Raw genomic sequence first — 22,207 nt, forward strand, 5'->3', positions numbered from 1 at the left:
ACGGTTGGGGTTGGGTTTTGTTTTAGGGTCAGTTACTTAATAATAGATCATTTACTGTTATTAGGCTACTATAATAATTATTATATGTAGTAACCTTAGTTACCTTAAAATAACGTGTTACCTTGTTTTATTTTATTTTTATCATTATATCAACATAAATCACACTTAAAATATGCAGTCTATCTTTATTTTAAAAAATAAAGATGTCCACGAGAGCCACCGCGATTTCATGTGACAATTTTCAATATTCCCCCAGGGCCTTTACTGTGGTATTCTGATGACCAGGGCTAAATGAAAAGGTTAATTAATCATTTATTACATTTAAGAGCTGTGTGTTCAATAACATTCTGTTTTTGCTCAATAGTACACACGGGGTAAATGGCTGAAGGGCATCAGCAGAAGTCTCGGGAATAAACTGCGTCTGTCAATGGTGCGTGACGGGACACATGATGTTTGAAAATCTAAGCGCACTCACACAACTCGCAAAGCTTGATCGATTAAACACATTTTGCCATGAATCGGCGATATCAAGTCAGATGTGCCACTCTAGCAGAAGATAAGAGACACATCTACACAATTTGAGCTTTTATGAATAAAGGGTAACAGTTTATTTTTTACAGTGTCCTTGTTACTTATGGTATATAATAACAGTAAATTATGCATAATTTACTGTTATAACTAACCCTCAACCAAATCCTAATCCTACCCTAACCCTATAGTAATATAGTTGCTTAATATTACTCTGTATAATTACACTGTAACAATGACACCTTAAAATAAAGTGTAACCCTTCATTACAGCGTAATTATAGATTTAGGTAGGCCTACTCAGTAATATTAATTAACAACGCACTTACTATAGTGTTAGTGTAGGATTAGGGTTTGGTTGAGTGTAAGTTGCATGTAAATATGCATACTTTTCTGTTATAACTATTGTAAGTACATGTAACAAGGACACTGTAAAATAAAGCGTTACCAAGTTTACTTTTCATGAGGTAAAATTGCTGCCTTTCTGTGCACAGCGGGTTTAATTAAACAACTCAGTAATTAATGTTCTTGAAACCCTTCCAAACCCATTAATTTTTATTTATAGATACACACTAAACTACACATAGCCTATGTATAGCCTACACTTATTATAGGCTATCTATAACATAACAAGGCTTGGCAGAGGGGGTTGGTTAAATGTCTGACGTATGAATGGCAACATTAATTAATTTAAACACTAACCAAAAATCAAAGTCCCCCTAATGAATTCATTGCTCAGGCTGAGTGTTGACTTTGACTTGCAGATGGGACTGCCTGAGTGGCTCATAAATGGAAGAGAGCAGGTTTCAGTGAAAGACCTCTCAGTGTTCCCCTCCTCTTTCTCATCAGCCCTTCCTGGAGTGACTGTGCATAGTTTCCTTTTGATTAGGACCATCTCCTCACCAGACATCCCAGCAAAATCAACACATTTATGCTTTTGCATACATGGAGGCCCCAGAGTCATGACAGGAGCTAAAACATTATTAGGTCAAGCATGTGAAGGTGTAGTATAAATAAATTTAAAAAAATGGTGAAATTGTGTACTGTTGAAGAAGGCCTTGTGGTTATTTGGGTAGGCAGAACTTACATTTTCTCCATTTCTCATATTTTGTTTGGGGAATAAAAGAAAAAAAAAGCAGTTTGCAGTCGTTAAAGAGCTTTCACAACAGAGAAACCCATGCACGTGAGCTTGTGAGGGAACGTCATGACAGTTGACAAATATGTAACGAACACAAAGAATACCAAACCAATGCAAATACCAGTGAGACATGCCCTCGAACACACTCACACAAAGACACCAACACACACCGACTCAAACACACACTCTCGCAGTGGTAAATCACTCTTATTGTCCCTCGTTTAAGCTGAAGACTGCCTCTCGTTGCTTATGCGCAGCTGGGATTAAGACTTGAGCTGGGCTGCTTATTTACCTGTTTATGAGTTTTATTAGGCAGTCGATCTGAGGCAGTGTGCGTGTGACAGCAAGATTAATCAGCTGCTGCTCCGGCCAAACTACACACATGCAAACACCTCACTCTCCGGCGCTCACTTCCTCTAAAGAGCAGAGATAGATAGATTTCTACTGCTTTGAGGAGAATGAAACCTCTTCCTGAAGAAAACCCAGAGATAACCAGTTTACTCAGTTCAACTCTTGTTTTAGTTTAAGATCATACCAAGAATGTAAATGGAAAAAAATGTCCTTATCCATTTAAAACGCCCTAGAATGCATTCAAATGTATGCACCTATTAAAGGGATAGTTCACCCAAAAATAAAAAAATGATATCATTAATTGCTCGCCCTCATGTCGTTCCGAATCTAACTTGTGTCCCTCCATTGACAGCTACGCATGATTTGACGCTTCAAAAACGTCAAAGAGATCGTAAAATGAATCCATGTGAATTGAGCAGTTTAGTCCACATTTTCCACAGAGACACAATCGCTGACTTTAGGCTTTTATTCACACGTAAACATTCATCAACTCACACACTGCTTGTTCTCACAGGCAGGTTCGGGATGAGCTTTCTGAATAAAGATCATTTAAAGCGATCGTGTCTCTTCAGAAAATTTTGCTCAATTCAAATGGTTTAGTTTTGCGATCTCTTCATGAACTTATTGAAGCGTCAAAGTGGTAGTTGCCTATATGTCAATGGAGAGACAGAAATCTCTCAGATTTCATTAAAATTATCTTCGCTTGTGTTCCGAAGATGAACGAAAGTCTTACGGGCTTGAAACAACATGAGTGTGAGTTATTGATGACAGGATTAAAAAAAAGAAATGTACTAAATTCATTAGAAAATAAATTTGTGATGCACAATGTCAGTCTTCGGAATATTCTTTGAAAGCAATGATGTGAAAAGTGTCCCTGCTATAACTGTAAAGAAATGAAATGCACTAAAGAGTTCAGCAATCATAATTCATTTCCCAATACATAATGAACTGGAATACTGAGTGGGAGTTTTGATTCCAAACTGTGTGATGAAGCTTGAATATCTCAAATTACAAATTCATCTTCAGAATGCAACAGCAAAGAGCACAGACATTAACATAGTCCGTTTCCAGGAACATTCGGCATTTTTGCCTTATATCAGCTTTTGTATTGTATTGCTTTGATTTGCTACGATCTGAAGCAATTCTTTGAAGTTGTGTTTGGACACTGTGCACCATACATACTGTAAACATGTCTGAATATCACTGCATTAGATAACAAAATATCAAACCAAGTCATATTTATTTTAGTGAAAGCAAACAAAACATCACAAAAAGACAGCTGTTTGGTTTCAGATTGATAAAGCAATAGATACACTGATCAAAAAGAAGACAAAAAGTATTTGGACTCTTTCTGTTTGTCAAACATGATCATGGTTCATGTGATGAACTACACTTGTGGTTACCCGCCTAGGACACTGAAAGTCACTGAGACAACAATTGATTAAAAGCCATTGCAAAAAATGGCTCAGGAAAGCTAGAGGCATTTGTGTGAGATTTTATTTAATGCAGTGGCATTTATGCATTTTTAATTGTGACTTTTAAGTGTTTTAAATGAAATAGGTGCTTTACTGTGTAGTTCCTCATGTGGGACTGCTATTAGTGTCTAAAGACTGCCCTCCTGTGTTCCTCATAAGTGATTCAGTTTGTCCCACCACCAACTCTACCAATTCGGCATTCCTTCTCCTCTCCCGTCATTCCCATGTGGGCTACACCCCCAGCATCCCAGGCCATTGTACGGCGTGTATTACATTGTTTCAAATTTCATCCTACCTCAACAATCCTCACTCACAAAGAACATTCGACACTGATCCAGAATCAGCACACTGCCACTACTGATACTCACACAAAAACAAACTCCAGACGCAACTTATGAAGAATCTGTTTTATAAAGAAAATTGTGTGGGGATGAATTCTGCAAGTTTTACCTCACCATTTTTTTTCATACTTCTCAAAAGACGTGTAAGATTCAAGTTCAGTTCATATCCGCCTCACTCAGAATAAAATAAAGATGGAAACCAATTAATTTCAGTAATGAACATTTTTTACGAACAGTATAAATGAGCCTTATAACTTATAAAGCTTACAAGATTAAAAATGAACATACAGATAAAAAAAGAAATGACAAGTGCCAGGACAGAATCTTATTTCTGAATAAGATATCTAATTTTAAGCCAATGCATGGCGTGAAATTTAAAAATATAGGCCCGGTTTCACACATAGAGCTTAGATTAAGCCAGAATTAGGCCTTAGTTCAAATAGCACATTTGAAAGAATATTTCACTTCGAAATGAAAATTCTGTTATCATGTGCTCACCCTCAGGTTGTTTCAAACTTGTCTTCTGCCGAACACAAAGGAAGATATTTTGAAGAATGTCGGTAACCAGACAGATGGACCCCATTGTCTTCAATAGTAGGAAAAAAATACTATGGAAGTCAATGGGGTCCATCAACTTTTTGGTTACTGACATTCTTCAAAATATCTTCATTTGTGTTCAGCAGAAGAAAGAAATTCATACATGTTTGAAACAACTTGAGGGTGAGTGAGTGATGACAATTTTCATTTTGAAGTGAACTATTCCTTAAAGTAACTTTTATAAATGTGCATTATAAAACTTGTCATCTTGAGACAAAACAATGGCACTTTCATATTGCAATATATATACAGTGACAGTTTTCAGTTAAAACAGCTCAAACATGCGTTTTAGTCTGGGCCTAGGCTTAAGCCTTGTCTGTGAAACAAGACAAGACAAGACAAGACAAAATAAAGGCTTATATCACAGGGAGCATATACAGGGAAACAGAATATATTACATTGCATGTACACTCTTAAAAATAAAGGTTGTTTATGGGCACCAACGGTTCCATGAAGAATCTTTATTATAATCTTTTTACAAAAAGGTTCTTTATAGTGTAAAAACATTCTTTAGATTGTTTAAAATGTTCTTCACAGCAAGAAAAAAAAAAGTTCTTCACTAAAAAGGTTCTTTGGGGAACCAAAAATGGTTCATCTATGGCATTACTGCGAAAACACCCTTTCGGAATCTTTATTTACTAAGAGTTTGGTTTGGTTTATGTTTCACATTATGTCTTACACTCTTTCTTCCATCATGCTCAAGTAGCAATATACAAATAGAGCAAAGGAAAGGCACGCAAAATATGAATGAATTTGCGTGCATGTCTTGCATTCTGTCACAGGCTGAGTTTAAGCAGGCGTTCACCCGCGGCTCAGAGGGGAGCTCGGCTAGCCGTAGAGGAATGTTGTATCTACACGGCCCTGGATGGCTTAAAACTCCACAACTCATGTCCTACCTACCACATAGCCAGTGAACTCTCCAGCGCTTTACTCATAATAACTACGGCTTTAAGAACATGCTCTCTTGGCTATTATGATTATTCTGTGTGACAAATGCAGCCTGGAGATATGACAAGTGTTGGCGGTGCAGTTACGTTTTCCTTAAAGCCTTCGCTCAAAAACAGAGTCCATGATGTTTAAAAAATAGAAAATACGCTCAAAGCGTTAAACGCAGATGCTCAGCAGTCAGTGTGTGAGAGAGATGGAGGGACGGAGAGAGCAAAAAGGAAAAGTGAAAGAGTGTGAGGGGGAAAATGAAGTGTGAACAAAGAATAAATCTTTCTGCAAATAGCCTACTTTTTTTCTCCACTTTTCCAGGATCGAGTTATGCTTTGCTTTAATTAAAATGTATTTCTCTCCAAGATGGAGGCATGTGGATTGGCCCGACCTCGGCCATGATGCCAACCTGTCAGACCTTTATTTAGACTCCACTCTGCGTACGACACCACAGCCATTAATCAGCATTCCTGCCAGCTTTTCTATCCAATTTATTCACGTCTTCTTTCCGAGGGGATAGATTTGTCCAAAAGGGTGGCTGGGAGAGTGAATCTCTGCAGAATTTAATCAACAACACCTTTCAAAACTAAACCTTTGGAAAAACGCACATCTACTTACATTTTGCGACGCAAAACTCCAAAAATGTGCCTGTACAAACAATTCACTGCAGTTTCCAGCTGAAATGAACACTAGAGACAGTATAACACCAACAACTTTTATTCCTTTTCACACAAATTACGATTACAGGGACATATTAGGCATATTAAAATAGTGCATGATTTGTAAACTAATACATTTTAACGTTTGGATTAGGACTACATATCCAGTACCATGTGTATGGATTTCTAATGTGGGCTAGTATCCTATCCAACGAAATCCAGTGACACATGGTTCAACAAAACAAAGTAAAATGGGTTTTGTTTTTTGCTTCAGCAAATACGCTTTGCTCTGATGTTTGCTTTTGTTAACCCTATTGGTTAAGTTTCGGATATGGTTTAACGTAAGTGGTGCGTCGTTTTCATACGCGATAGACTAATCTGCCGCTATCAGTTTATCATCAGTTTTTGAGAGAATTGAATGTGCTTTTAGTGCCACTTACAAGACATTTCACTTTGAAACTGCTACGAAACATACAAGCAAGGTAATCTTTTTTTTTTTTTTTTGCAAAAGTGTCAACAAATGCATGTATTTTTCACGAGCAACTAATTAACTTTGGAAAAATTGTTCACATTTGAAACAGGATTTTAGGTGTCTGGTGACAAGGTAACTACTTAACCCATTAATAGAAGGATTTTTACTTTAAAAAAAAAAAAAAGAAAGAAAGACTCAACAAATGGACCACACATGGAGAGGGCTAAACTCTAATGTGTGCAATGTCAAGGATTTGCTCACTGAAGCTTTCAAATCTGAGGCCGGCCCAGGCTGTCGGGAGCGCGGGATTGTGGGTAATAGGGGCAGCTCTGTGCCCGGTCAGCCCTGCTGGACACACGTTTGAGTGAGCAGACACAGGGCAGCGTCTGTGCGTCCAGACCAGGGGCTATGCTTTTTTTCCCCCAAGAGCTCTAAACTCTTGTTGACAGATGAATCTTCCACTCCCTTCTCAGAGTCTCCTTCTCTTTCTCTCTCCATTTCAAAAGCTCAACTGACCTGATGGAGAAGATCCTATTCTGTTCTGTTCCCCTTCGCTTTTTGGCATCAGTTAATGTGTTTCCGACAACCAAACTTTTTTTTTTTCTTTCTACACCGAAACCCGTGTTAGTGAGGAGCGGTTCACAATCTTCTACCTTACAACTTAAATTTTTTACCTTATTACCCTCTTCATCTCTTCCCACCTCTGATCTCTTTCTTTCTCCCCCTTCATCCCACTCCTGAAAGAGCATCTCTGGCCACACAATAAGAGGCGAAGGGGGGGAGAGGAGGAATTTGCCGGCCTGGGATTGCACCTGGATGCCCAGAAAGGCCAGTCCTGCTGTGAGGAGCTATTGTTCGGCATGTCAGCGGCTCCCTGTTCTAATGTCCCTGTATATCATCATTGTGATTATGTCAGATGACTGGGGTGGCCCCTGCACCATGGAAAGCTTAAATGTGGACCCCGAGTCCCACTGGATGAAATCTTAGCACTTAACCCCAGCTATGAGCATTGTGTATCGCGGGAGGGTTTTTTCCTCTTTCTCCCTCTCTCGCTCTCTTCCCATTTTTTCACTTTCTCCTATTCTTTTTAAAAGGCCTTACTCGCTTGACCATTCATTCTGTCTTTTACAACTTTTCTTTGTGATTTTTGCCTCAGTTCGGTGTGGGACAGGACTCTCAAAAGCACCTGTCTCCTCAAGTTCCACATTATATTAAAGGGAAGTACAAAGGTCATGCCATCAGGTCAAAACGCTATTTTCTTTCAAAATGATGACTTTTCTTCACAATATATTTATGAAAAGAGACTAAATATATTTATAAGCGTGTGTTTACTGGACAGATGATTCATCACATACAGTAATGCGTTAATGAACAGTCATAAAAGAATAGCGAGAGAGAGAGAGAAATTCAGCATTTAAAATAATAAATATTTGCACTTTTTTTGCATTGACAGGCAGCTGCCATTTTTTCTGCATATTTTTTTTTACAGTGTATGATATGCTGAGTAATTCAAATGATATACTAACAGCTTGCGTCAGCTCAAACCCTCTTTTGGCGTTAAAAAACTATTGTTAGGATTAACTAAAGACACTCAGTGAAAAATTAGCGATGAAAAGATGTGGTTTTGTGGCTGACCTTATTGGATATGCATTTGTAGGAGTTTCCTTTTCAGACACAATATTTATGGGAGGAGAGTATTTAAATGAATCATGAGAGGTGTTTTACTAAGGTTAGCGCTAGTCAATTTACTGGTATTTCCGCCATTATTTACCGCCCAAAACAGCACGTCTTAAACTAGGTGCTAATTTGCGCTGCTTTTGGTAGATTGTGTTGGTCATTATGGAAATTATCCGGGCATCCGGCTGCGTCTGTGTTCTTTAATTTTCGTGTCGTCAGTAGATCATCTCCATCAGTGCTTTTTTGAAATTGCGCTCTCCAATAATTTGCCCTGTTTAGTAAATCTGGCCCTATTTGAACATACTACTCTGTTAGCGTAGTATTTCGTATACTATTATAGTAGGGAAGTATTGGATTTCGTACGCAGTGACGGTGTGCTGACTTATTATTTTTTACATAGGTTCTTATTAGAAGATAACCATTTTCTGTGTTGCTATTTAGTCACTATTTAAAGGTAGGAATGTTTTTATTTTCTATGCATATTGAAGCATCTCTTTTACTGAAGGTTTTTTTTTTTGTTTTTTTTTTAAACATCCCTTGATTCCAAAAGCCCTGTGAAAAATAGCACTTACCCCAGAACTCTTGTCCCTCGTGTATCTGGGTTGATTTCCCAAGACTTAACACAGGACAACCCAAATTCATCATTACACCGCCTCCAGTGCACTGTACTGAAAGAAAACATGCATGCATTATTAAATAAAGAATATCTAATAGTCATTCTTCCAAAGTTCCACTTCCTATAAGAATGATCACCTTGTCTGAAGTGTGATACATTTGGAATGCATATGTCCCATATTTTTGGTTCAAAATGAGATTTTAAGGGTTATACTTTTTTTTTAAATTAGATATGTTAATTGCATGCGCTTTAAATGTTTGGTCACATATGTTGGTGTTGGTGTTCAGGTTGCCATGTATTTATGCTTGTACACTGTATTACTGCTTGTAATTACATAGTTCTTGTTAATACTATAGTAAGTAATTTTAGTAATGTGTAGTATGTGTGACAAAAAACACTAAAATGAAGCATTACCAAAAGGGTAAGTTGGAGCAGATATTAAAGGAAATCAGTCAACAAGTAACCAGCATACATATTGTCACTAAATATAAACTTCATTATCGCCCAGCTCTGATCCGCTAAATGCAACTATGAGATATTGTGATATATACATCATGATTTTCTGTAAAGATGCTTTGAAACTGTGTATTGTGAAAAGCGCAATACTTGGGAACTTCTATATACAGTAGCATCCCAGACAAGCTCAAACATTGGACAGTTGTAATTAGTTTAACATACTTCTGTTTGCATTATTTCATGTTTTCACACAGTATTCTAAAATGTGTAAAATTGTAACAATAAAAACTATCAAAGACTAAGTGTAAGTGTCTCAGTGTAAATGTAACTAATGAGATTTACATGTAATATGTGTAAAATGGGCACTGTGATGTAAAACAGTTACCGGTTTAAGCTCGTGAAATTCGACATGAAAACAAAGACTCAATTTTTCAGCAGCAGCACAATAAAAACGTCTTGTCGTGTCAAAGGTGAGTGGGCAGGTCTGGGAGGTGAGCGGCTGCAGCGGGTCTGTGACGTGAGGCACGCAGATTTACAGAGTGTGAACAGTGTCTGGGTATTTCTGAGACTTAATGAGGCCTCGGGGGAGGTGTAGCTCTTCTATGAAATGCATAATCCCATGGGTCTGTGTCCTTTAGGAGCCATTTCAAAATAGCCTTTTTTTTTTTTTTCTCACCCTCTGTGGGTTAAATGACATCCAACACATGCGTCATTAATTGAATTGATAATTGATAAATGAAATCCTATTCACTCATATATTCACAGATAGGAATACATTACTTGCGCCGAGAATAAGGTGATCAAATAAAATTTTCATTGAATAATATTGGAGTACTTGTTGGAAACAGACCTGTGAGTCCTGCATGAGGAACAAGCGCGCTAAACGCTAAACCACTCTTATTTTGATTCCTTCCAGACCTTCTGTTCCAGCATAAGGATATTCCGATCTGATTTTCTAAATAAAATTACATTTATTGCAGTGAAACAGTTAAGTCTTCATGCAGCAGTTCTTAAACACTAAATCCCGCTGTATGCAACAAGACAACACAATATAAATCAGCTACAAAAACAATTTACTTTGTGGCCAACAACAGTATTCATCACAGAGTAATTACATAAGTATTACTACGTAATACACATGAACTGCAAGTAATTAATATGTAATCATTTTGTGAAGCTGCATATAATTATGCATTGGTGTTCTGGCTGCTATTGTAATCAATTACTGTAATATGTAATATGTGCACCATATGTAACATATGACACTGAAAAGTAAACTGTTCTTTCCCCTCCCAACAATGATGGGCAACAATGAACTTTGCTAAATCATTTTATGTCCAGACATTTCCCAGAAAGACTATGTCACTACTTTAAGTGTTTCCAGTAACAGAGATTTCCCTCGTCAGTCCTCGTATGTGCAATATAACCATATGTTGTCACATTGCAAAGAATATCCTTGGTCTACGCATAACCACTACACATTTTCTAGTCTATTCACAGACATGGCTTTTGAAAAACATATCCTGCCTACTCAATTGAATTAAAACAGCAGTTTCTTTAGAGAAAACATTGAGTAATGTTTACAGTATGTCTATTAAAATCAGAAAACATTCCCATTACGCTTTAGTAGTAGTCCAATTTGAATAAAAATCAAAACAAAACCAGCCAATCCAAATTGAATATGACACATTTGATAGATTTCCATGAACATGAATGTATCACTTAATCACCATGGAAGATGTAAAGATCTGCTTTATCTTTGAGCTTCACAGCTGTTTTAAAAATTTGAAAGACAGATCCTTTCACAATGTGCAATGTTTCAAAATTACATTTGCGGTCACATTTTGAGACCAACACAGCATTAAGTGTAAAAAGCTTTTAGGATTATCTTAATGGACACATGTTTGATCACTAATCTTTTCAAAATAGGAAAACCGTGATTGCAAAATCAACAGTATCATGATGACATATGGTACCTAAGGGGTGGTGTAGACCTCATTAACACTCATGAAGTGACATTCACGCAACACATTAGCTCAATAATAAACAAAATCACTATCAGAGATGCAGGACGTACATTGTGAAGGATAGGGTTTTCTAAGGGCTGCCGGATTTTCTGAAGTCAAACAATGTTAATGCACCCATTAGAATGAGATTTTCCACACCGGTTGGCACAGTTTTAGGGTTTGAAACAGGTTTTCCACAATGTTTGCACTGTTTCAGGATTTGTTCTTGTCTTGGGAACAAATGTATTTCTTCCGTGAAAACAAAAAACAAATGTGCTAATATCTTCTCTTTTGGATCGGTGCGACAGTAGCTGTGCTGGGGACTTTTCTATTCCGTCACTTCAAACGTTCAGTCCATTTGCGCAAACATTATGAAGCCTATACATGAGTTTCGAGCTTTGATCCTCAGAAACAAGGAACAAAGTTAGTTAATAGATCTGTACATTTGCATTTCATTTCCAAGTAGCTCAGTCCAGGGAATTTACGCACAATATTCAAACAGACAGGCAGAGAAACGAAAAAAGAAAAAGCTACCTTACAACCAGAGAAACCACTGTGACCTGCTCATGACCTGTCCATGGAAATGTACGCCCACTCAACCTTACCTATACGCAAATAGTGAGTATACAGCATTACAAACAGATGGCAAAGAGAGATCTGAAATTATGGCCAATGACAATTAACTGTATTGGATTTTGCAATTATAAATGAATCAAAAAAGATAAGAAATGTATATTTATAATTATATCTTAAATATGTCTTAAATAATGGATATTCAAATTAATGACATGTTGCTCTTTGTGTTATCCATTGGATTCAAAATTCAAACAAGGGTTATTTACATGATAAACAAAGATTTACATTGCCAAACAATATATTTTACATTATACATGCGCATATACTTAATACTTTATTTACATATACTTTACTTTATACACATATACTTTGACACAACAAGTGAAAATGTTTCTCTGCTAGTCTAATTTAATATAAAAACATTTATTAAAACATATTTAGTAACAACAATGCATTATGTTTATACATTGTTTTTACTCCTACCCTTCCTTAAACCATACCACACCAAACCTGTCCCTAACTTTATTCGTATCCCACCTCAATAGCAGCAAAAGTCTTTGTGTTTTGTAATACAACATAAGTGTATTCTTCCTAACAATTACATTTTATTTATTTATTATTTATTTTTATAATTTTTCAAATTATAAGCATAATAGTTGGTGTAAAGTTGACATTAAATCGAGTGAAATTATTGCCAGGGTGTAAATGTTTTTGTTGTTGTGAAAAGTAATTATCAGAATGTCTTACTATTCCGTGTGTTCCATTTTAGCTTTAAAAAAAGAAGCTGGCATGAACTCCACAAGTTTGATCAGTACCTGATGATTCATGTTATCCATCATGGTTTGAGCACATTACAAAAGATGCAAGAAAATCAGACCTTTCATATGGTCAATGTTACAAAGTTGCTCATTTGGATAAGTGACTTAGAAATAGTGCAGGATCTTAAATAGTTCTCTTTTTTTACATCAAGACTTTTCTTTGTTTAAACATGTTAAAATTCTAAACCTTTCCAGATTGAAATGGTATTTTAAAATCCCAGACTTCTGCTTTGGTGTTTGTGTGCCATTGGTTGGCTTTTTCTTATGGCAAGACATACATATGGCGTGCTGGGGTTGTGCCTATATAGCATGCATGGTTGAGGTGGTGGTTTAGAATCTTCCCATTTAAAGTAAGCCCAAAACTCCATAATTGTACTATACAAGAGGGTCAGCAGGGGGAGTAGAGCTGAGATTTATATGTTTCTGCTTTACTTTTAACATCCTCAGTCTCCTGCCAAACTAAACCAGGCTCATTTGAGGATTTATTTCCCCTTTTTACACCTCTCTGTATTTCTGAACAGTTGTATCCCTGTTATAACAGCTTTGTGTTTAAAGAAAGAATAGAAAAGTTACTGTGGAAAATATACTGAACAGAGAAGTTTTATTCACTTGAATCAATGATACAAAAATCCTCATGTATTACAGATTTGCTTTGCTACTGAAAAACAACATTATAGACGCCTACATTTAAAACTGTTTAAGAGTGCATGCTGTGCCATTTTAAACATTAACTGAGCATCTCAACCAGCTTTGTCAAGAAATGTTGAGTTTGGGGGCGGAGCAATGTGTTTGTCGACCAATGGAAAACTGGCATAGAAAGTATACACTGCAGCTTTAGCACATTAATAGTAACATTTCTTTTTCAAAATGCTGAATATTAGTTTCTGAATAACCTTAATGTTTCAGCAGCATGTTTAAACTTTAGAGTTAGTATCACTTGAAAAAAGTACCCTGACGGGGGGGAAAGTATATGAGATGGGAGAAAAAATTATGTCAATGCTTTTTCGTTCTCTAGTTCCCTTGAGAAACTTTGCATTTGATCGCAAAATGTTTGTTTCCCCAAGACACTTTGCGTTTACTTGCAAAAGTTTTGCAAGCGAAACCAAAAGTTTCTCAGGAGAACGCAAAACTTTTGTGAGAGAAGTCAAAAAAGTCCGTTTTACTCCCATCTCACATTTGTTTCCATCACCATGTCCCTTTAGGGGTCCTGTAATACTTAGATGGAAAATGAAAAAGCTTTTGATAAAGTAGAAACTGTTAATAATAAATCAGCCACTATATTCCGTCATCAAAACAATTCTGTTTATTATTCCCACAGGTCCAAAACTCTGTCATTTGTTTGTATAAGATGGCAGCAACATTGATCACTGATATGGCAAACTAAAGTTGCCTCATATACATTAACCATTAAAAATCCCACAAGCCATTAGCTTAATTATTATTTCACTCACGGACCATTAAATGCCATAAAACAAACATTTAACCACTGATTACATTACAGCAGAGAGCGGCATTGTTGCACTGCATTCACTTGCATCATCTAGGTAAAAAAGAATGTGCCTTGTAATGGAGATTGACAGCTTGTTTGTCAAATAAAATGATGGCTGTGAAAGTTGAATTATTGATTTACTTGAATGAAGAGTTACTTGAAATGTTCCACCTAGAAAATGACATTATTATTTTTATAATGTGTGTTACACTGGGGGGAAAAACACCCCAACTTTTAACATCAGGAAATGGATTTATAATTTTGTGTTATGCTTTTCACGTCACTGCCCAATCCTAGTGAAGGATTTAACACAGTTTGGGTTCCAATCACTGTTGTTCTGATGTCATCTTCCTGCTGCTCCAGACTAATTAGTCACATGGCATGTGCAGCTCAGATGATTAGTTCAAAATTCCTGTCTGCAGAACCGAGTACCCATAATAAATTATGGGTAAATAAAGTACTGTGCCAAGAAAGTGTTAAGCTCAGATAACAAACATACAAACGTTGTGTGAGTATTACATTTGATCATTTTGCAAACATTATGGGAATGTTACTTTTGAATGTTTTCTGAACATTCTGAAACAAGAAGTAACGTTTAAAAAATGTCCAACTAAAAATGTTTCAGGACAAAATATGTTCCATGAATTATGAAAACATAACTAAATACCAGATAACTGAACAAACGTTCTATTAACACTACAGGAAGAATGTTTGTTCATAACTTTGACAGAACATTAGCCAAAGTTAGCTGAGGGATGTTAACAAAATGTAAAAGTGAGCAGATAACTCTGGCTAGTTATTATAGACTTCATTGGTTTACAGAGTCTAGGGTTGAATGTGACTTCTCAGCACACCTATTTAAAGGCAGCAAATTTGTTCCAGAAACATGTTTTGTTATGCTGGTTGAAATTCTTTTCACAACCTGATAGCAATAACCAAGTTAAGTGGTCTAAATGTATTTATATGTACATCGTGTAGGACTGGTGTAGGACCATAAAATGTTCGTCCATTCATTGCATTCGGTCCGAATATGATGTCCTACCTGCCTGTCTGTCGATACATGTATTTTCATACCTCACACACCCTGCTCGTGCAGACATCACACATCATCAGCACGTTTCATGCAGAGTTAGACAGACGTCAGTCACTGAGCACCAAAACAGCAGCCACTTTTTACAGTTCCTCCTGAACCAAAACAACGAGCTTATGCTGCATTCACGCCATAACTACTGTAATTTGGAAGAGATGGAAGCCTGTGACATTATGCTTGGAGCGGTTCGGAACTCAAATGTATGCGTTTCAATGGCAACACTATCAACGGCAAAATGAATCTGCAGCAGTCAGATTGTACAGGTCAGCGCTCTTTAAGTTGTAATGTTGTGTGCTTTTGAGGCATGAGGTAGTTTAACACCGTCTCTCGTGACGCTTTTGTTTGCTCCCTGCTGTACATGTTCATGTGTTTTGAAGGAGGTGTGGCTTTGGAGATGCTCTGAAGGGAGGATGGGATCTTATTCAAAGCTAGCTTGCTATTGCTAGCCTCTCCAAAAATTGCCTACCTTTAATTGATATCAGTCAGAAAATGTTTTGACTGATATCTCAAGTTGCTTACAGCAAAGGAAACTCCTCATCTAGAGTTCAAGAAGGAAGGAACCACCACAGACAGTAACTTAAGAGATCACAAACATTATCCTTACATTATACAAACTGTAAGATATATGGCATTACAAACCATTCTTCAGACAGGGGGAGACCCGCCACTTTCTGCTAGACCACTGATCCTCTGTTATGTTTGTGTTCATTCCGTTATTGGTTGCATTACATTTCATAACTCTGAGACTGGCAGGCCAGATGCTGTTTTCTAAAACTGGGCAAGGCCACATGAGAAACTGGAAATATAAAACATCGCTTATGCATCTGGCCCTGTGCTACAGTTTGCTTAGTGTTATGAACGCTGGTCAAACATCTGCAACCCACTAACCTAAATATACTCTTCTGTGGTGAGAAATAGCAGCTTATGGGTAATATTTACTTGCCAAAAGCATGTAGCTCAAAACAGTGGCTGAAGCGTGTGCAGCGGGCAATAGGCTTGGACTTAATTTTTCATATGATGTCGTCATACAAGATTTTGCAAGAAGTGTTCCACGTTTCAGGCGCAGATGATTCAGAGCCAGCTGCTTTATCAGTTCACAGATTTTATCCATGACTGTTTACGTTTCTTTGCCATCACTTCTGGTACTTGTTTACTGCATGTGGCTTCATTCAAAGCATAATGACTAATGTGTGTAGGGTGAAAAAGCTTGAAAATATTGTCTTCTCTAAAGTCCAAAGCCTTTCGCAACTCATCACTAGAAAACTAAACCAACTTCAGGAATTATTTCCGTTTCTTCATGCAATAAAGTATAATGTAATTGTATTTCACTGGTGATCAGCAACGCATGTTCCTGTATACAGGAGATTAGTCTGTTTGTGAGGCTGATGATAGAGAAGTTGAGGAGAGGTTCGGGGGAAGATGAAGAGGAGTCTGCATGTGAAGGTCTGAAGATGAAGAGAGACAAGCAGATCGAGAGCGTCATATCTTTCCGTGCATTTCACTAATTGGCTGCAGAGGGTCAGTCATACTCTGACATCTGCTGTAGATTTTTGCTGATAATAAATCAGGTTTGTTTCCTCACTGGCTCTTTTCCACTGAAGTTTCTTTTTCTATTTCTCTATCCCTATCTCTTCCTCTCTCTCTCTCTCTCTCTCTCTCTCTCTCTCTCTCTCTCCTTTTCCCTCTCTTTTAGGGGACATGGGTCATTTTAAAGGAGAGTGATTGTTTCCGGTATAGGGATACATATACATGTGCTCTGTGAAACCTAACAGTCAGATTTACTAAATGTAACAAGTTCATTAACTCAAATGCTAAATGTTCATGGCACTTAATACAAAAAGTTATGTGAACTCAACAACTGATTATATCAAGCAGAACTTAAACTGCATGTGTTACAGCAGATTTGTGGTTTTCAGAATGCTTAGCTGCAGACTCGGTAAGGATGGTAAATGTTAAAATTAAGTGATAATTTACAGTGGGGAGAACAAGTATTTGATACACTGCCGATTTTGCAGGTTTCCCTACTTACAAAGCATGTAAAGGTCTGTAATTTTTTATCATAGGTACTCTTCAACTGTGAGAGACGGAATCTAAAACAAAAATCCAGAAAATCACATTGTATGATTTTTAAATAATTAATTTGCATTTTTTTGCATGACATAAGTATTTGACCACCTACCAACCAGTAAGAATTCCGGCTCTCACAGACTTGATAGTTTTTCTTTAAGAAGCCCTCCTGTTCTCCACTCATTACCTGTATTAACTGCACCTGTTTGAACTTGTTACCTGTATAAAAGACACCTGTCCACACACTCAATCAAACAGACTCCAACCTCTCCACAATGGCCAAGACCAGAGAGCTGTGTAAGGACATCAGGGATAAAATTGTAGACCTGCACAAGGCTGGGATGGGCTACAGGACAATAGGCAAGCAGCTTGGTGAGAAGGCAACAACTGTTGGCGCAATTATTAGAAAATGGAAGAAGTTCAAGATGATGGTCAATCTCCCTCGGCCTGCGGCACCATGCAAGATCTCACCTCGTGGGGCATCAATGATCATGAGGAAGGTGAGGGATCAGCCCAGAACTACACGGCAGGACCTGGTCAATGACCTGAAGAGAGCTGGGACCACAGTCTCAAAGAAAACCATTAGTAACACACTATGCCGTCATGGATTAAAATCCTGCAGCGCACGCAAGGTCCCCCTGCTCAAGCCAGCGCATGTCCAGGCCCGTCTGAAGTTTGCCAATGACCATCTGGATGATCCAGAGGAGGAATGGGAGAAGAAGGTCATGTGGTCTGATGAGACAAAAATAGAGCTTTTTGGTCTAAACTCCACTCGCCGTGTTTGGAGGAAGAAGAAGGATGAGTACAACCCCAAGAACACCATCCCAACCGTGAAGCATGGAGGTGGAAACATCATTCTTTGGGGATGCTTTTCTGCAAAGGGGACAGGATGACTGCACCGTATTGAGGGGAGGATGAATGGGGCCATGTATCACAAGATCTTGGCCAACAACCTCCTTCCCTCAGTAAGAGCATTGAGGATGGGTCGTGGCTGGGTCTTCCAGCATGACAACGACCCGAAACACACAGCCAGGGTAACTAAGGAGTGGCTCCGTAAGAAGCATCTCAAGGTCCTGGAGTGGCCTAGCCAGTCTCCAGACCTGAACCCAATAGAACATCTTTGGAGGGAGCTGAAATTCCGTATTGCCCAGCGACAGCCCCGAAACCTGAAGGTTCTGGAGAAGGTCTGTATGGAGGAGTGGGCTAAAATCCCTGCTGCAGTGTGTGCAAACCTGGTCAAGAACTACAGGAAACGTATGATCTCTGTAATTGCAAACAAAGGTTTCTGTACCAAATATTAAGTTCTGCTTTTCTGATGTATCAAATACTTATGTCATGCAATAAAATGCAAATTAATTACTTAAAAATCATACAATGTGATTTTCTGGATTTTTGTTTTAGATTCCGTCACTCACAGTTGAAGTGTACCTATGATAAAAATTACAGACTTCTACATGCTTTGTAAGTGGGAAAACCTGCAAAATCGGCAGTGTATCAAATACTTTTTCTCCCCACTGTATGTGTTTTTTCACATTAATATACACTCATTCATACATATTTAATATTAAAATTATTCAACCCCCATTGCAAAACTGGTTTATTGGCAAAATTTACAGACTTTCAGCTGTTTGCAATGAACAAATCAAACAAATGTAACTGAAATAGCTCAACACAACAATGTTTCAAATGGTTTCCCCAAATTCAACTAAAAATGCAACTTTAAATGACTTCTGCGTTTCTGAGGAATCTTAGCCCATTCCTCATGAGCAATGGCCTCCAGTTCAGTAATATTCTTGAGTTTTCTTGCTGTAAACGCCTTCTTCAAATGCCACAGAAATGTTATATGGGGTTCAAGTCAGGTGACTGTGATGGCCACTGTAGAATCTTCCAGGACTTCTTCTGCAAACAAACCTTGGTGGAATTTGAGGTATGCTTGGGATCTTTGTCCTGTTGGAAGGTCCAATGACGCCCAAGCTTCAGCTTCCTCACTGACGGCATGACGTTTTCTCCTAGGATTTCCTAATACTTCAATGAATCCATCTTGCCTTCTACACGCTGCATGTATCCAGTGCCAGAGGATGCAAAGCAGCCCCAGAGCATCAGAGCTACAACCATGCTTAACTACAGACAGAGTGTTCTTTTCAGCATATGCTTCATTCTTCATCCTCCGGACAAACAACTGATCCATAGGGCTGAAAAATCTTGTTTCATCGTTTCACTGAACAGGATCTCAAAACTTCTGTGGCTTATTTGTATGATTTTGAGCAAATTGTAGCCAACTTTCCTTGTGCTTTTGGGTCAATAGTGGTGTACATCTTGAAGTTCTGTCATGGAAACCGCATGCGTTTAGTACGCACCTTAATGTGCAAGCTGAAACCTCAGTGTCTGTTGCCACCAAGTCTTGCTGTAGGTCTTTTTCAGTCACTCGAGGGTTTTTATGAACCTGCCTTCTCAGAAATCTGGTTGCAGCCGTTAATAGCTTCTTTCCTTATAACCACTGTTCCTTTAACTTTGAACTTGCAAACTATGCTTCCAGTGCTCAAGGAACATTTAGTGCCTTCGCTATCTTTTTGTAACCTGTTCCTTGTTTGTGAAGGGCGATGATATCTTTTCTTAACTTTTTGGACCATTTATGTGACATTTCTATTTCTAACATGCAGTCAATTGTGACACTCAACAAAACTAGCCAGTTCAGAAAGTTCATGTGTTCTAGCTCAAGCACACCTGGTGCAACTAATGAAGCGCTTGATTAGTTGCATCAGGTGTGCTTGAGACAACATCTGTTTTGCAGATTTGTGCTGTTGTGAGGGATCCTACTCAGGGGGTTGAATCATTTTTAGACTGCAGAAGTCATTAAAAGTTGCATTTTCAGTTGAATTTGGGGAAACCACTTGAAACATTTGAGCTATTTCAATTACCTTTGTTTGATTTGTTCATTGCAAACAGCTGAAAGTCAATTTTGCTAATAAACCTGATTTGCAATGAGGGTTGAATCATTTTGATGACAGCTGTAGGGGGAGATCTGTTAGTGTTTCATGTTCTGTTCATTTTGTTATTCTGTTCATTTTGTCAAAGGGTTTCTGTTATATCTCAGAGTTACCATTGTGCTGCTGCTAACTCTTTCCCATGTAAATTACACACATACACCCAGCCAATCACCTGATCTGAAAGAAAACATGATTCATCAGACCAGGCAACCTGCTTCCATAGCTCTATGGTTCTGTTCTGACATTTGCATGCTCATTGTAGGTGCTTTAGGTGGTGGACAGGAGTCATCCTGGGCACTCTGACTGCTCTGCGCCTACGCAACCCCATACAGCAAACTTCATTGCACTATGTTTGGACACTTTTCTATCATGGGCATTACGTTTTTCAACAGTTTGAGCTACAGTAGCTGTTCTGTGTGATCGGACCAGACAGGCTAGCCTTCGCTCCTCATGTGCATTAATGAGTCTTGACTCTGGCACACTAGTAGTCCTTTTATGCAGCACTTTTGGTAAGTAATAACCACTGAATACCGGGAACACCAACAAGGCTTGCTGTTTTGGAAATGCTCTGACCTAGTCGTCAAGCTCTCACAATTTGGACCTGGTCAAAGTCACTCAGATCTTTTCGCTTGCCCATTTTTCCTGCTTCCAGCACATGAAATTCAAGAACTGACTGTTCACTTGCTGCCCTAAATATTTCCCACCACTTGGCAGGTGTCATTGTAACAATATAATCAATATTATTTACTTCACCTGTCAGTGGTTTTAATGTTGTGGCTGATCAGTGCATATGTGCAGACAAGAAATCTGAAAACGGAAATCTGTGCATTTGATGTGACAAATCAAATCTATGCTTCTACAATATAATTGTTTCTGAAGTTTGGTGGGTTTGATATGACTTTTGTTTCACAGAAACTGTCACCACCAGCTACATGCCCAACCAAACTGTCAAACACACCAGTAAAGCTTTCAGATCCCTTGTCAAGTCCCTGTGTTATACAGATGTCCATCACCTCCTTTAAAGTAAAAGGGTCGTCTTCAGTGGCAGCTCATGGCAGCACACAAATAAATGTGCATGACATTGTTAGTTATTATATTAATTTTAGTTTTTATATATTTGCATGACATTAAATGGCATTTGCAGCACATTTAGGTTCCATAATCCATTATGTGATAAATTTCCAAGTAGCGAATATTTAGGCCTTCCCGCTCTCTAATGTCTCTCCAGAGATGGTAAGCTTTTCCAATATTAACGCGGGTCCTAAAGCTCTTGCCTGATCATTACCCTTCTTCTTCCAATTATATTCCTCTGACCTTTTCCTATTTGGTAATATCTCAGCCATCTCTCTTTCTACAGTCTTTCTACAAATGTCCTGATTGTTCACTCTCTCTCCTCCTCCACCATGAATGTATACACTAGAGGTCTTCACGGGTCCACATGGATCCGAAAATCCGAGGTCCGACCCGAGAGGGTTCGGGTCCAAAACTTCGACGAGTGCCTCGGACATGGGTCAGGTTCAGTATTAGTGGCCTTAGGTCTCGGGTCATTCAAATGAAATATACTTTTTCCGATTGGACCCAAGAAGACCTGAATTCTTTGAAACTATGTCGGGCATTTATGGTTCAACCTCACATGCCTCAGAAAGAAGCAGTCTAGCAAAAGGAGGTGGCAACATTTTAGTATTTAATACAATTCTTTTACAAAGTTCTCTCTGGAACCACACTTCTACGTCCAATGGACTCTATACGCACGGTTACTTCCCCATTTAGACTCAGTTGCTCCACATTTTGCCTACCGTTTCAACGAGCACCGTCAGCATGGATTAAAATAAACTTTAATCATCTTATGGACAGGTAAATAGCATTATGGCAAAAGTTATAGGACGTAATGAGGTTACAGTGTTGAGTGAATGAGATTTCAGCCTTTAG

General features: G+C 38.2%; 2 protein-coding genes across 2 annotated transcripts in view; one reads left to right on the forward strand and one right to left on the reverse strand.

The window, feature by feature from the left end:
- clcn6 (chloride channel 6) overlaps positions 1–22,207 on the forward strand; it is a 526,148-nt gene that overhangs the window by 319,258 nt on the left and 184,683 nt on the right. The gene's annotated exons all lie outside the window — the stretch shown is intronic.
- The window catches only part of prdm16 (PR domain containing 16), a 323,538-nt gene that overhangs the window by 234,516 nt on the left and 66,815 nt on the right, over positions 1–22,207 (reverse strand). Inside the window, exon 3 of the mRNA XM_079896433.1 lies at positions 8,746–8,841. Within this exon, the coding sequence (XP_079752559.1) occupies positions 8,746–8,818 (73 nt within the window). The 5' untranslated portion in view covers positions 8,819–8,841. The remainder of the gene's footprint in view (positions 1–8,745; positions 8,842–22,207) is intronic.

The sequence above is a fragment of the Squalius cephalus genome (genome assembly GCF_949319135.1).
Source record: "Squalius cephalus genome assembly, chromosome: 16".
Lineage (NCBI taxonomy): Eukaryota > Metazoa > Chordata > Actinopteri > Cypriniformes > Leuciscidae > Squalius > Squalius cephalus.